This window comes from Bombyx mori, chromosome 1 (genome assembly GCF_030269925.1).
Source record: "Bombyx mori chromosome 1, ASM3026992v2".
Lineage (NCBI taxonomy): Eukaryota > Metazoa > Arthropoda > Insecta > Lepidoptera > Bombycidae > Bombyx > Bombyx mori.
Window position 1 is genome coordinate 10,327,647 of NC_085107.1, and position 14,064 is coordinate 10,341,710.

The 14,064-nt window shown below is 34.8% G+C and overlaps 2 protein-coding genes across 3 annotated transcripts in view; one reads left to right on the top strand and one right to left on the bottom strand.

The window, feature by feature from the left end:
- The window catches only part of LOC101744714 (facilitated trehalose transporter Tret1-like), a 32,048-nt gene that overhangs the window by 9,675 nt on the left and 8,309 nt on the right, over positions 1 to 14,064 (bottom strand). For both annotated transcript variants that reach the window (XM_004929923.5, XM_012693625.4), the window contains exons 2-5: positions 5,300 to 5,423; positions 4,120 to 4,224; positions 2,615 to 2,817; positions 597 to 752 (exon numbers count right to left, since the gene is read on the bottom strand). In XM_004929923.5, coding sequence (XP_004929980.2) covers positions 597 to 752; positions 2,615 to 2,817; positions 4,120 to 4,224; positions 5,300 to 5,423 — 588 coding nt within the window. The remainder of the gene's footprint in view (positions 1 to 596; positions 753 to 2,614; positions 2,818 to 4,119; positions 4,225 to 5,299; positions 5,424 to 14,064) is intronic.
- Positions 6,999 to 12,895, top strand: LOC101742510 (uncharacterized). Its single transcript, XM_004929830.4, has 6 exons — positions 6,999 to 7,195; positions 8,648 to 8,926; positions 10,000 to 10,157; positions 10,686 to 10,944; positions 11,590 to 11,691; positions 12,676 to 12,895. Exons 1-6 carry the CDS (start codon positions 7,004 to 7,006, stop codon positions 12,820 to 12,822), a joined length of 1,137 nt encoding a protein of 378 aa, XP_004929887.1. The 5' UTR covers positions 6,999 to 7,003; the 3' UTR covers positions 12,823 to 12,895.

Below are 14,064 nucleotides of genomic sequence, written 5' to 3' on the forward strand. Positions count from 1 at the left end.
CAACATAATATATTATTTAAGTCGCGGTTGAGTATTCGGACGTTAAACATGAGTTTGAGGAAGTTTAAGTAATAGAACTGAGGTAATGATGTTTGTAATAAAACTCAGTGCTCTTTTCAGTGCGATTTTCGACAACGCAGCAATTTCAAAAAAAAACCGTCGGAAAAAAGTCACCATGACGACGAAGCAATGTTTAGAATTGAATTTACATAAATAAAACGTTGCAAGCACGTGTTTTGTATTTACATAGGGTTACACAGAATTACTTAAGGTAAATTCAAAACTGACGCATGTGTATAATTTTATCCTATAAAAAAAAATTATATGGTCACCATATTAGACAAGGACACCGCGACCAAAAAGTATTCTCTTTCGAGACCGATTTCTCGGCATTAGACAGCACTCCAGTTGTAGGTACTTATTAACTCCATGGTGGTACATTATCATTCACATTAAAAGTCTATTAGTGACGACTATGTTCACCATAGATAATATATCCAGCACACGTTCTCCACTGAAAAGTAATTATTAATATAAAGTAATGATGAATATAAGAACAGCTTTCAATTTAATTTGAAAAGAAAACACAAACTTACTGTGAATATAATGTTAACGAGTGCCACTGTCCTCCAGTACATAAAGAGACCAAACAGAAACTGTGTGAAAACTCCAATTAGTATGCACATAGAACTAGTAGCTGTCAAGGCACCTCGAAGATGTGGTTGTGTTATTTCTGCCACATACGTTAGTACCTAGAATAAGTACAACCAGACCAAATTAATTTTGAATAAGTATCAGTGCCTTTGGCCCAGTGAGCAAGAAAGCTTGTTTACTAACATCAAGCGCAGCGGTGACGAGGCCATGGTTCAACTAATTAATTACCTGTTGTAATGCGCATTGCTAACCACTGTGGAATGCAGAACAGCTGTTATTCCAAAACAATCGAAACATCTCTTGACTTTTTGTTTTTAAAAAGCATTGAAAAAAATCCTCAAGCTAAGTAGATTTCATCAGCCTGGGACCTGGAGGCGCTTGCTGCCGACTACGGGTGCCGTAGCAACCTTCGCTCTAGGGGGGAAGGGCGCCCCGGGGAAGGAGTAATTCAGTCGGTGCTGGAGACGTGGTCTCGTCGTTTGGTAGACCCGTCGGAAGGGAACCAACGGCGCAGTGCCACCATTGCGCAGACCGCGACGAGGATGACACAGCGAAACACACATTGGCGCATTGCTCGGGATTCGACGAACAACGTGCCGCCCTCGTCGCGGTCATAGCGCGGATCTGCCGCCGCCGCGCGTCGTTCCTACGATGCTCGGTAGGATGCTCGACTTCTGCGAGTCCATCATAGATGGAAGCGACGGAACGAGAGAGGGAGAGCTCTTTCCTTTCCGCACCCGGATCCACCATGGGTGTTTTTAAAACCCCCAAGCTTAGCCTTTTTTATTTAATTTTGAGAGCTTTTTGCATGTTGTTGAAAAATAGGCACTGTGCGGAACATAGATCAAAATAAAATATAACATCTCCAATTTGAATGGCGTACATTTTTTTTCAATAATTAGTTTTAATTTAATAAATAAATGGCAATATCGCCTATTGCGAGTGCATCATCTTGTAGAAAACGACTGAACATGGCAAAGAACACTCTTCTCTCTGCTCATCAAAGCATGGCGATCGAGCAAGAATAGTGATCTCGCTCTACGGTTGGCCTCAGTGTGTCTCATATCCATTGTTTGCCAATACTAATCAAACAATACCGATAAAGTCTTATTCATAAACTGAAATTAATTTTATTAACTTTATGCGTAATACACATTATAATATTCTATTATATACTTATTTCAAGTAAACTATATGCAAAGGAAAAATACTTGAAAAGTGTAATATAAGATGATAGGACATTAGCCAATATAGGTGTAGATAAGACGCATTTACCTCCAAGTTGTAACACTTTGATAAGAAGAGATATTTAATTAACAAACTAAAGGATTGCGAAAGCTATCGCCATTTAAATTGATTTATCCTTTCTGATATATTTACAGGGTGACTAAAGAAATATTGACGATAATTTAATTTATATCTTATTTGTTTACAATCCATTTCTTAGGTCAGAGAATATCCTTGAACTTGCGTAAGGTTGATAAAGTCTTAACAACTAAATCAAACATTCAAAGACAATACAACTTATTTATGAAATGTACTTATTACTTATTCTAATTAGGGCAAACGAATTTATAGGATGAATGCGACCGCCGCCTTTAAAGTTCCAATAAACGAATTATTTTGGTCAGTTTTGGTACTGTTGGATGTTTGGTACTACGAACATTAACAGCAGTAGCCAAAACATAAGTCGCCATACTGGTCGAACTAGTCGAGTTCGCCGTGACACTTAGCCTGTAGCACCATTCCAATGAGTTTCTCACCAGAAACAACCGCCTCTTCTATATCTAGCTACAAGTCTTAATTAATTGTATTTCAATTGTATTATAATAACGGCTATTCTAGATTTCAAATTGCAACGCCATAATACATCGCGGCAAAAGTAGGCAAGATAAGCCACTTGCCAGTTAACAAAACGAAACACTTTCGGCCAGAGAAAATGTATAAATTAATTACTTACAGGTGCTTCAAGGAGACCTCCAGCTAAACCCGTTAAAAACAGAGCTGCATATAAATGTCCGGTACTGGTTGAGAAGTGAAATAGTAACCAAGCTATAAAGAATGGAAGGTTCACAACTTGCATAGAACGTCGGCGACCAATGGGTGTCGTGACTATGCCGGATACTGCACACCCCAGTGGCACGACTATCAAGTTTATTGAACCTACAGGACAAAACAGACTTTACATGAGAAAATTTTATTTTTAAGAAAGGAAAAATAATGAAATAAATAGGATATCTAAAAAACTATGTATTTAAACGGTAATTTAAGAAATCATTCATTAAATTGTCGCACAACAAACACACTACAAACTACTTATCATAAAATAAATATTAATCAATACTTATTTAAAATTAAAATTACTATTGTTATATTAGATATACTAATTAGTCAAGTCAAAATGTCGGCGTCGTCATGTCGTCGTCACACGATTTAAGCTACTCTTTGCATGAAATATAAATTAAAAGACTATAAATGGTACAACAGCTGTTATGAGGTAATGAAAAATATTCAATTTGTTAGAACACTATACAACAAAGATCGCTTTTCGATAAGATTAAACGAGAAACCTTTCCTAAGTGTCAATAATAATAATACAATAATTTAACTTATTTATATAAATTAATGACGCACCAACACAAAGTACATAAACAAACAAAGAAATGTTCAAATAATATTTTTTTAACAAATAAGAACGACAAGATACTTTGCTTGAATAATACAATATTACAATTAAATAATAATTTGACAGAACGTTTGTCAATATAAGCTTTATGATCCAATAATATGAAGCAAAACGATTATTTACACTTATAACTCGACTACAGAACAACAACAATAATGTTGTTTCTAAATATTGACGGTACTGATAAATGCAAGGCTAGCAAGCTATAGCAATGTCAAAACTACGTACCGAGATCGTACATAGAAAGGTCAATGCAATAAAATGGAAGCGTTATTTATATAAAGAGCTTTAATTCACAGGGTTTTTAAGAATACAAATTATTTGATAGACTAAAAAACAATAACTTTATTCTTAGTAGAACCAAAGGTACCTAAAATATAAAGTTTGTGTTTATTTGTAACGTATCCAAATGTTGATCCCTAAGTACCACCAGTCTTGTGAAGCGCACTTTTTCATCTGTTTTAACATCAAGGAGAACTGTATAATGAATATAATATGAACATGGTCAACAAACTGAGTACCTATTATATAATAACAATAACGATAACTCTTAGCATTAGAATAAGTACAGGCTACAACATTAGCCGAAAGACAATACAATATGTAACGAACGCCTAAATGATTAGGTACTGCTAAATTGGTATTTTAATAAACGTGAATTGTTTTTAGTTTGTTTTATTGGAGTTTTCTACGAGTATCTTGTAGTAAACGAGTATGTGGTAATAAACCTAATTATAAAATGATTAGCGATTCAAGAATGTAAACAGTTTTTTACTTACTTATCCAAGAAATCTCAGATTTTTCTAAATATAAAACTTCGCCCTCTTTTGGTTTCTCGACAGCGGGAATAAGTATAGTCGTAAAACCCAAGGTCATGCCATAGCCTGTAACAATAACAATTATGATGTTATTTCAGTCTAGTTCTTCAATAACGACACCGAAATACTGATAAAATATCAATTGTCCTTTAAAGATTTTTTTGTTTTTCTAAGAAGAAGTCGTGACTTTCACGTCCTTCCAGTTTCACGCGAGCAGGTGGGTGAGCATAGAGGCAGGGGTGGGATTTGCTAACAGCTGCCCGAACGCCTCCGAAAGAAACATAACTTAAGGGCAGCTGCTTCGCCAATGCATCTACTACCGAAACGGAATCGCGACCCACTGAAAAGCTCAGTCAAGAGCCACAGCAGGCTGATGCATGTGCTAGGTTTGGGTTTCTAGGGTCCGATTTCTAGGGTCCCTACGCCTAGTCATAGAGCTAAAGCTGCAGGCGCGTAATGACCATCATAGTGGATCGGATGGAACCGTTACGGCATTTCTATAACGTCGACCGTGTCTGACTCTTGCGTCAGCCAGAGTCAGATAGTACTTAGTCAGTGGCACTCAGTGGCAGCCACGACGAGACAATTGTCATGACGAATCGTCTTATCGAAGTACTGTTCCGATGCTGACTTAAAATGTTATCTGATGGATTCGGGGCCCAGACCATTGTGAAGGTCGACGCGAACGACGGTGTTTCTATAGCTATCCTGCAAAAACGGTATTGAAGGGACTAAAGGGTATCTATGTGGGTGTGGGTCGCGTGAGCGAACACTACATTCGCGTAGGTATACACAGACCGTTTACAAGTTTTCAGTGACGTCACTTTATTGCGAAGGGGACATTTTACTCCGCTTGCATGTCATAGAATGAAGTCCACTGAGTATAAATGCGGCGCGATTGCGGACGTCCTTTATGTGAGTACAGAATGTCATCGGTGCATCTATGATGGCTCCAAGATACTTACTTGCCTTTCCCGGCCCAGGGTATTCATTGGCCAAAGAGGGTTGGCCGGACATCATGTTTGATTTTTAAATGAACTTTGAAGTTGGAGAAAATAACGTTGATAGATAATTAATTAGATCATGACAATAAAATCTGCTTAAAAGAATCGTTTTATTTTATGGTATTACAATTTATTACCCAGTAATAGAAGGTTCTTTACGCTCACAGCTAAAAATTGGGGAAGAGCTGTGCGAAAATCCTTTTTGTATACATAATGTGCATACGTTGCACCATCTCCAGCTACTTCTGTGTCGAGCGCCATCTATAAAACATACAAAAACCCGTATGAAAATAAAATGAAATACAACCTATAATATGCCAAAGATTTGGATTTTGATAAATATTTCTTATGAATGTTAATATTTTAACTGTTTGTATTATTTTCTTGTGAGGTTATGCACCTCTTTAACGACTTTCTTTCTTTTGTTTTTCTTCAACTGCCCATTGCAACATACTGTCCGGCTACTTAATGAAAATGAAAAACTATTTCGAGGAATAGGTTAGGTAACATTAAAGAATTACAGAAAATTTCTTTAATTACCAATATTTTTAATCAAATATATTTGGCCTTTGTTTGTCCTGAAATGACACAATCGCTGCCTTTATTCTAACAGAAACTTTTTTTTATTGCTTAGATGGGTGGACGAGCTCACAGCCCACCTGGTGTCAAGTGTTTACTGGAGCCCATAGACATCTACGACGTAAACGCGCCACCCACCTTAAGATATAAGTTCTAAGGTCTCAAGTATAGTTACAACGGCTGCGCCACCCTTTAAACCGAAACGCATTACTGCTTTACGGCAGAAATAGGGAGGGTGGTGGTACCTAGCTGCACGGATTCACAAGAGGTCCTACTACCAGTAATTAGGCAAATTATAATTCTCCGGGTTTGATTTTTATTACACGATGTTATTCCTTCACCGTGGAAGTCAATCGTGAACATTCGTGAATGTTTTCAGATACATTTCCTAGAAAAAATAGGAAAGAAAAAAGTATATTACATTGATAAAAATACGTTATTAAATATGAAACGGTTAATTTTTTTTATCTCCTTAACTGACTTCAAAAAAGAAGGTTCTAATCCGCCAATTTATTTTGCGCGTTACCGTGACTTTTTTCTAGGTAAACCGATTTTGTTAACTCTTTTTTATCTGAAAGCTCAGGTAACTCATCTAGTTCCAAATTTTATTAAGTATTTTTTCAGTTGTCCTTAATAATGCATCTTTACTACATAGGTACTTCGACTACATTGATAATAGTTTTGTTTTGTTTTGTTTTATTTACTTAAGTCGATTTTCTTTTTTGGTCAAATTTTGTAATTTTTTATTAGAAAAAAGATCGGGGCGTTGCACTCCAATTGGTGTATCCGAAGACAGGAAGAGATGGCATAACATCGTGAGGATGAAACTCATGGATGGAGGTGGTCACGACTCTCAGACGCGAGAAACACGACTGCAGGGGAACGGGTAAAAATATTGTCTTAATAGTTACATTTCTGCACACATTTCCGTTTTCATCATTTTTAAGAAACAGTCTTTATAATAGGAAATACTAATAGTATATAATATCATCTTATAATACACATAAAAGTATATAATATCGGCGATTTTTTTTAAATACGATAGATCATAACGATTTAAAACTAAAAATAAAAACGATAAATACAAACGAACACTTGATAAAAACATTAATGGTTGAATTTAACTACATCACTTTTTTTCGAATCATTCTTGTGGCTACAGGTTGAATTCAAATGAATTCAAGGCTAAAACATAAACCTACTTGCTTATTTTATAGCTCATGGGTTAATAGATTACGTGTGCATATAATCAAACAACTGACATGGAGAATGCAATACGAAATATATTTTCTTACTGGAGTATTTATTTATTTATTTGTAATGTAACGAAAGTTAATGGTGGCGGAGTGCTGTATCTGTACAGACCTAAAGACATTACTTCGGAGTGTACTTTTTCGAACCAGTTAAACTTTGACATAACATTTGGAATGGGATTGTCAGATACAATCACGCTGGTAAATAAAATTTCTATTTTCATTTTCAAAATAAAACGTTCCTATTCGTTTTCACCCTTCGAGTTGAGATGAGTATCGCTCACCAAATGATTTAATTACAAACGACAAAAAGAACGATAAGAACGTAGGTACATTAAAAACATAAACAAGATGTCAATCATCAAATAAAGTAATATTAGAGGATTACGGTTTTTTTTTTATAAATTGTGTTTTTTTCAAATACGAATTACATATTGATATTATATTATATTATTTGTTATTTTCTTTCAATAAATAAAACATTTTATGTTTAAGTTGCTTATCGATAAAGTTGATTATTGAAAACATGAATAAAACAATATTTTCTGAAGAAAAAAAACGTAGCTAGATCGATTTATCGCCCCCGAAATCTCCTGTATACTAAATTTTATGAAAATCGTTGGAGCCGTTTCCGAGATTCAGATTATATATACATTTATATACAAGAATTGCTCGCTTAAAGATATAAGATAAATAGCTTACATAGCGCATCGAATTTCCGCGTCAAACAAGTAGTGAGTGAGAATTATCTCTTGACTTGATTAAATAAAGTGGTCAGCGAGACTCATCGAAGTCGTCGTGGCCTAAAGGATAAGACGTCCGGTGCATTCGTATTGAGCGATGCACCGGTGTTTGGATTCCAGGCGGGTACCAATTTTTCTAATGAAATACGTACATAACAAATGTTCACGATTGACTTCCACGGTGAAGGAATAACATAGTGTAATAGAAACCAAACCCGCAAAATTATAATTTGTGTAATTACTGGTGGTAGGACCTCTTGTTAGTCCGCATGGTAGGCACCACCACCCTGCCTGTTTCTGCCGTGAAGCAGTAATACCTTTCGGTTTGAAGGGCGGGGCAGCCGTTGAACTCATATCTCAAGGTGGGTGGCGGCATTTACGTTGTAGATGTCTATGGGCTCCAGTTACCACTTAACACCAACTCGTCCACGCATCTAAGCAATAAAATAATAATAAAAACTAACCTGTCGAGTGCAGAGGGTTAATATATTGCCATTTTAATAAGAATATATTCAAAAGACGCGGTGGCATAAAACAAAATACGATAGAACTGAAACTTGACCCATTTTTTCTTCGTCAAAAAATTGGAACAACTTCCACGGTGATGTAACGAGAACGTATAATAAAAACGAAAGTCGCTAAATTTATCAGCTTGTTTAATTAATGGTAGTCTCAATCCCGAAAATGAGACCTCGCAGGAATAACAATAAATAACGTATAAGCCTGGTTAGTTCTGCTTAGAAATAAGATTTACAAAATACATTTTTTAATTCGATCTCATGTTTCACGGGCGACGACATACATCTGTTTTCGTGCATCTTCACTTATATGTATTCCAAAAAAATTAACAAAAATGTAGCATTTAGATATGCGCAGATTCTGTTTCATTTATATGTATTTCTATTTCCAGATATTACGCAACCTAGATACAATCACTTATGAATGCAGTATTGAAATCGTTACGAAATCCAAAGAATATACCATTTTATTATCTTTACGATTTCCAACAAACTTTAATACGCAGTGTGAACTTAATCGAGAAGCATTTGTAATTTACAAAAGAAATAAATGTCGTCGCTTATGTGATTTCGAAGACCTTTACCAAACTGAGAGATATGTCACGACGACGGTCTCAGGAAGGTTACGTCTACATTTCATAAGTAACAGCACCATCAACACAGAGTTAAATGTCAGTATTTTTCTTCACTTAAAATTATTCGTAGTCGAGACGATAAATAAACATGAATCAGATGTCTCGACGTTGGCAGCAAAAACTTTAACTCTTTGTCTTTGACAAGGCACACAATTGTTTTTCATAATATGGTCGTGCAAAGAACCTACGTGATCTATGCTAAGATAAATAATATATTATGTAGGTATATGGTAGCCTAAATGCTTATAATATCTTAAAACATATTATTGTTATTATTGTTTATCATCTTGGTTGCACGGGCCTACGCAATGTGATCACCGGTGGCAAATTATACTTGATATTTGTAGGGTGTCAAGCTCCATTATTGGTGAAGTGCAGGGACGTCTTAAACTAGGATGGGGCCCTGGGGCACACAAAAATTTGAGGCCCTTTTGGAAAGTAAAAAAAGCGAATTATAATAACATTTTTTTTACTGAGTATGAGACCATTTATTATAGGTAATCAAATACAGTATGATATAATATGTCATTAATGATATTAGAATGCTGCTGGTTTTTTGGTTACGATTTCGATAACGGTTTCTTTCGGGATTTCTGTTAAGCAAAATCTTCTATTATAGGCATAGTATAATAGGTATGCCTTGTAAATACCTTCTGATTACTGATTTGTGAACAAAGTGTGATGTGCCCGACAAAAATGTTTTGAGAATAAACGTGTGAGAAATTGTCGGTCTTTCGGGGCCCCCTGAGAATGGGGGCCCTGGGCACGGGCCCCGTGTGCCCTTATGGTAAAGACGGTATTGGTGACGTGGTCCTATTACATAGCGCAAATGGTGGGATATTAGTTTGTTGTTCGTTTTGAAGAATTTTCCAGAAGAATCGATGAGTGTCTCTGCTTTTTGTAATAGGCAGTAAATGTGTGGTAGTAGATTCAATGTTTTCATTGATTGATAGATAGAATATGTCTGGGACTGACTTCTGTTGTTCATAATAAGTTCAGAACTATTGATACTTATTATTATATTTATTGACCTTCAATAATTAATGGAAATATTGTAAAGCATTTTCTTTTGTTTAGTCTTTTAGTATTCTTCACGTGCATGTTTGCAGGCAGATATTTATCAAATAACCGCAACATCAGCTCGAAAACGATCATTGAGTAATTGTTACCCTCGTAACGAGTCCACTTGTACTATAAATAATGTAACATATTGTTATACTAGCGGTGTCGTTTGCGACGGAATAAAGAACTGCGGTATCAATGATTGGTAAGAACATCAACTTTTCGTATCGAGTATTGAATGAGAATATTGGTCGTTTAGAAATGTTGCCGAATAGCTTTTGCCTGTGAATAATTACCGGATACCTGTTCTACCTATCAAAGCGATTAGGCAATTGATCGCAATGTTGACGAACAGCAGTGCCAATGTCCGGCGCGATTTAGGCCACATAGTCATTTTTCAATTATGAACTCTCTTAATCCATTTTCATTGGGACATGCAGACAGACACGGGATACCCGCATGTACCTATTCGTTGGATATACGCATTTGTCTTTATCGATCAAAGCAAAATCTTAGTTAAGCGAAACAAAACGATAATAGTCTTGCTAAATTTGTGAGAATATTAGATATTTATTAACCTAAAGTTTGAAAACCAGAAATATCTTAAAGTTGTTTTGTTTTATCTTAAAAAAATGTGTGTACGTAAATATTTTTAAATACATATATTAATGAGTTAATTGAGTAGTATGTAATCATTTTTAATTAATCATTAGTTTAATTTTTTATGATAAAGGTTCGACGAGCACCTCTCAAAATGCAGTTTACCTGTTGAAAAACTTGGTTACGCCCCAGTTATAGCAGTAATAGCTGCAGTTCTTTGCGCGATAGTAGCAATTGGTCACATTCTAATGAGACTCTTCCCGCCTATAACAAATTCATTTTTTATATTCAACGCTAATGAAGACAACAGATTGTGTTTGGACAGTGTTTATAAGGCACCAGATTTCGAAGATTACCGTTGGGAAAAAAGAAGAAAAACGTCAGTCATACCTGTTCGTACAAACATTTTAATTAATAAATTCCGACTATGCTTGTTGTTGATTCGTAGAGGCATAAAATTAACTGACTACAAACTAGTTTTTAGTAAAAAGTCACATAACATTATGCAATATGCAATAGGTACATACTTATTTTAAATATTTCAACTTGCCAAAGGTTATGGCCTAAGGTTTTTAGAATAGTGCCTGCTTTAATTTCAAAAGAGCACGTATCAGTCAGTTTTTATTGTTACGAGCATTTTACATATTAGAAAATATTACATACTGAGTACGTTACTCATAAAGCTATTTAAAAAAAAAAGATATTATCCAGTCTTTTGTTCTAACGATTTCGGCACGTGCTACTACAGTTTCCGACATAAATATTTATTTTACAAAGAAACTTGTGTATTAATAAGATACTAAAGAAAATTTTCTTGCTAGCCTCAAAAACAAAACAAAACATTGAATCGCATATACCTACTGTTGGGAAACCATAAAATATTTGATCATTGTGATTCCTCTTTATCGATTTAATTCTACACAAGTAGTAGTATTTATTACTGCTTCAAAATGTTAATTAATATTCACCATCGCACATTTTAGATAAAAAACTAAAGCAGTAATGATACTGTGTTGTTCAAGCTTCAAGTTTTGCAGGTTTTGTCTAGTTCTTCGTTTAGTACGTTGTCGAGTGTGGATCATGTTATAAACGTGATGCATGAAATGGATAAGAAGAATAATTCAGGGAGAATAACACAAGTGAGAAATGTTTAATAATTCATTGTATGAAAAATTACGATCTTTGGTTTTTATTGCGTCTGTTATACAACATTAAAACGTAACATTATCGAGTTTCTTATTAAGTTCTCGTTTGAGATTACAACGGAATTGACGGAAAAAAATGTAAATTTAATTCATTAATATCAGAGCGAACAAAAACTTCAACAGTATTCAGCTGAGAAATATTACCTTTCTGGTCACCAAAATGTCGGTATTCATATTAAAAATGTGTTCTTTAAAAATAATTAAAATGGAGTACAAAAAAAACGTATCTCCGTAAATAATAACTTATATTTAGGAGTAGTGTTATAATACATTTTTAGTGTTGATAACGATTCGAATAAATACCGTACCAGACAGACAGTGTTGTTTTTTGGATATGTATTATTTGGAACATACAATGGTATTGTGCCATTCCGGTATCATCCAGTTGTTACTGATTCACGTATGTCCTACCATCATTACGTACATACCCGATTTTCTTGATCAACCTACAACATGATTGATGCCCTGAATAGTACTATTTATCGGTACTTACGATGGTAATAGGGAAAACTGTGAACCTGCACAGTTGTATCACACTCTCTTAATTATTTACATATTATTATGCAGAATAATAATAAAAAGTTTTGTCATTTAGTGTTTGTTTTTCAAAAATATAGAATCGAATAGTTATATTAATGGTTAATTTATTAATGTAATAATAATAGATTTCACATTATATGGGGCATTATTGCCAAATCTTAAAAATATACGGATCTATCGTTTTAGTTAGTTTATATTTTGTTCACCTTAACGGCCGCCATTTTCGAAATCGTCAACCTAACAGACAATCCATGGAACTTTATCAAGTGGGTGCACACAGAAAACGATCAGTTCAGATCAAACTGTTGCTAGCAGGGGTCGCGAATTATGGATTACGAAAGTAATTTTATTACTTTAATGAAGTCTATCTTTTAACAGGAAAGGCAACAGAAATGGCAGAGAAAGAAAACAATGTTCAAGTCAATGACGGAGACTATTCAGAAAAGAATATTGTCAATAGCTAATCGAGGACAGATAAAGTTTAATACTAGAGAATCCACTTCCGAGAATGCTGAACGCATTTAAATTTAGTACTTGGAGCACAGAGATCCAAATCGACATGTATCTTATAAAAATATAATGATTTGAGACTACACAAGGACACATCTAATTATTGTCTACTAGAATCCTCTTCTGATTATTGCGTCTGAAATTAAAGTTCAATGTGGTGTGATTAAAAATAAAAAAACTCACTTTTGGCATTTCGTAACTTAATAATGTGCCAGCATTATTCCCAAGAAAAATTATCGTACTAACATAGTGCGTTCGCTCAGAGATTGCCGTGAACAACCATTGATAGCTCGATCATTTATCAATATACTAAGAACATTATCTATATCCCTAAGTACTAAATATTTTATAGGATAGTAGGAATCTCTCTCTGCACCATTTTATCTTTATTTATCTTTAGTATAAGTGGTAGGGTTTAATTTAGTTTTTATAATAAGACCTCTTAAAAAAAGTAACTGTACTGTGTGTGCTGTGCCTCTGAAAATATTTTGGAATACTGGAAATACATGAATGGATTATTATCTGGGCACAGTTAAAAGACCGGGAATGATTTAATGTGAAATCAGTATTGTATTCCTGACGTTCAATTACGATTTAGAAGAACGTAAGTCTTGTACATATCTTAATAGTAACTGTGGGTATATCAGTGTAATACCTAATTGTTAAAGTAACAAACCGTTATTATAAAATTAAGAAAAAAAATGTGTGTGTGTGCAAGTCACACACGGTCGAAGTGAAACTTATAAAATATAAAAATAATCGCAAGAAAATGACGTATTTGGGGCGACGTCGACTGCTTTCCATTCTGTCCGCAGGATCGGGAATGTAGTTACCGGCGGCCACGATAAGAGGGTTCTCGTGTCGTGCCGCTTTATCGAAGTGGCGCATCGACGCCGACTGAAGATACTTATTGATGGATGATTTAACAATAGAGAAATACGACAACGTCTATCAACTGTGTAACATCTCGTCACCGCGATTCAGTAATTGTTGAATTTACGTGCAGTGATATCTGTTGATAACAAACTAAATAGAAATAAAATAAACATGGCGCGTAACGGAAGAAATTAAGATGGTGCGTAACCGAAAAACGTTACATACGTTTTTTCCTCCCTACGTCGATAAAAAAGTTTCACTTCATTAAAAGCTAATGATTAAATAATTCTCACTTTTGATTAAGAGTAGAAATCAACATGTATAATATTGTTACGAGATCGAATTCAGGATAAAATAATGAACATGTTTCCACCTAACAAA

What these genes read in the sequence shown, in the direction of transcription:
- LOC101742510 (XM_004929830.4), top strand. Translation starts at nt 7,004, where the DNA reads ATGGAGAATGCAATACGAAATATATTTTCTTACTGGAGTATTTATTTA. An exon ending in CCATCAACACAGAGTTAAAT is followed by an intron (nt 8,927 to 9,999) that starts GTCAGTATTTTT and finishes GCATGTTTGCAG; the next exon opens with GCAGATATTTATCAAATAAC. An exon ending in AACTGCGGTATCAATGATTG is followed by an intron (nt 10,158 to 10,685) that starts GTAAGAACATCA and finishes TTTATGATAAAG; the next exon opens with GTTCGACGAGCACCTCTCAA.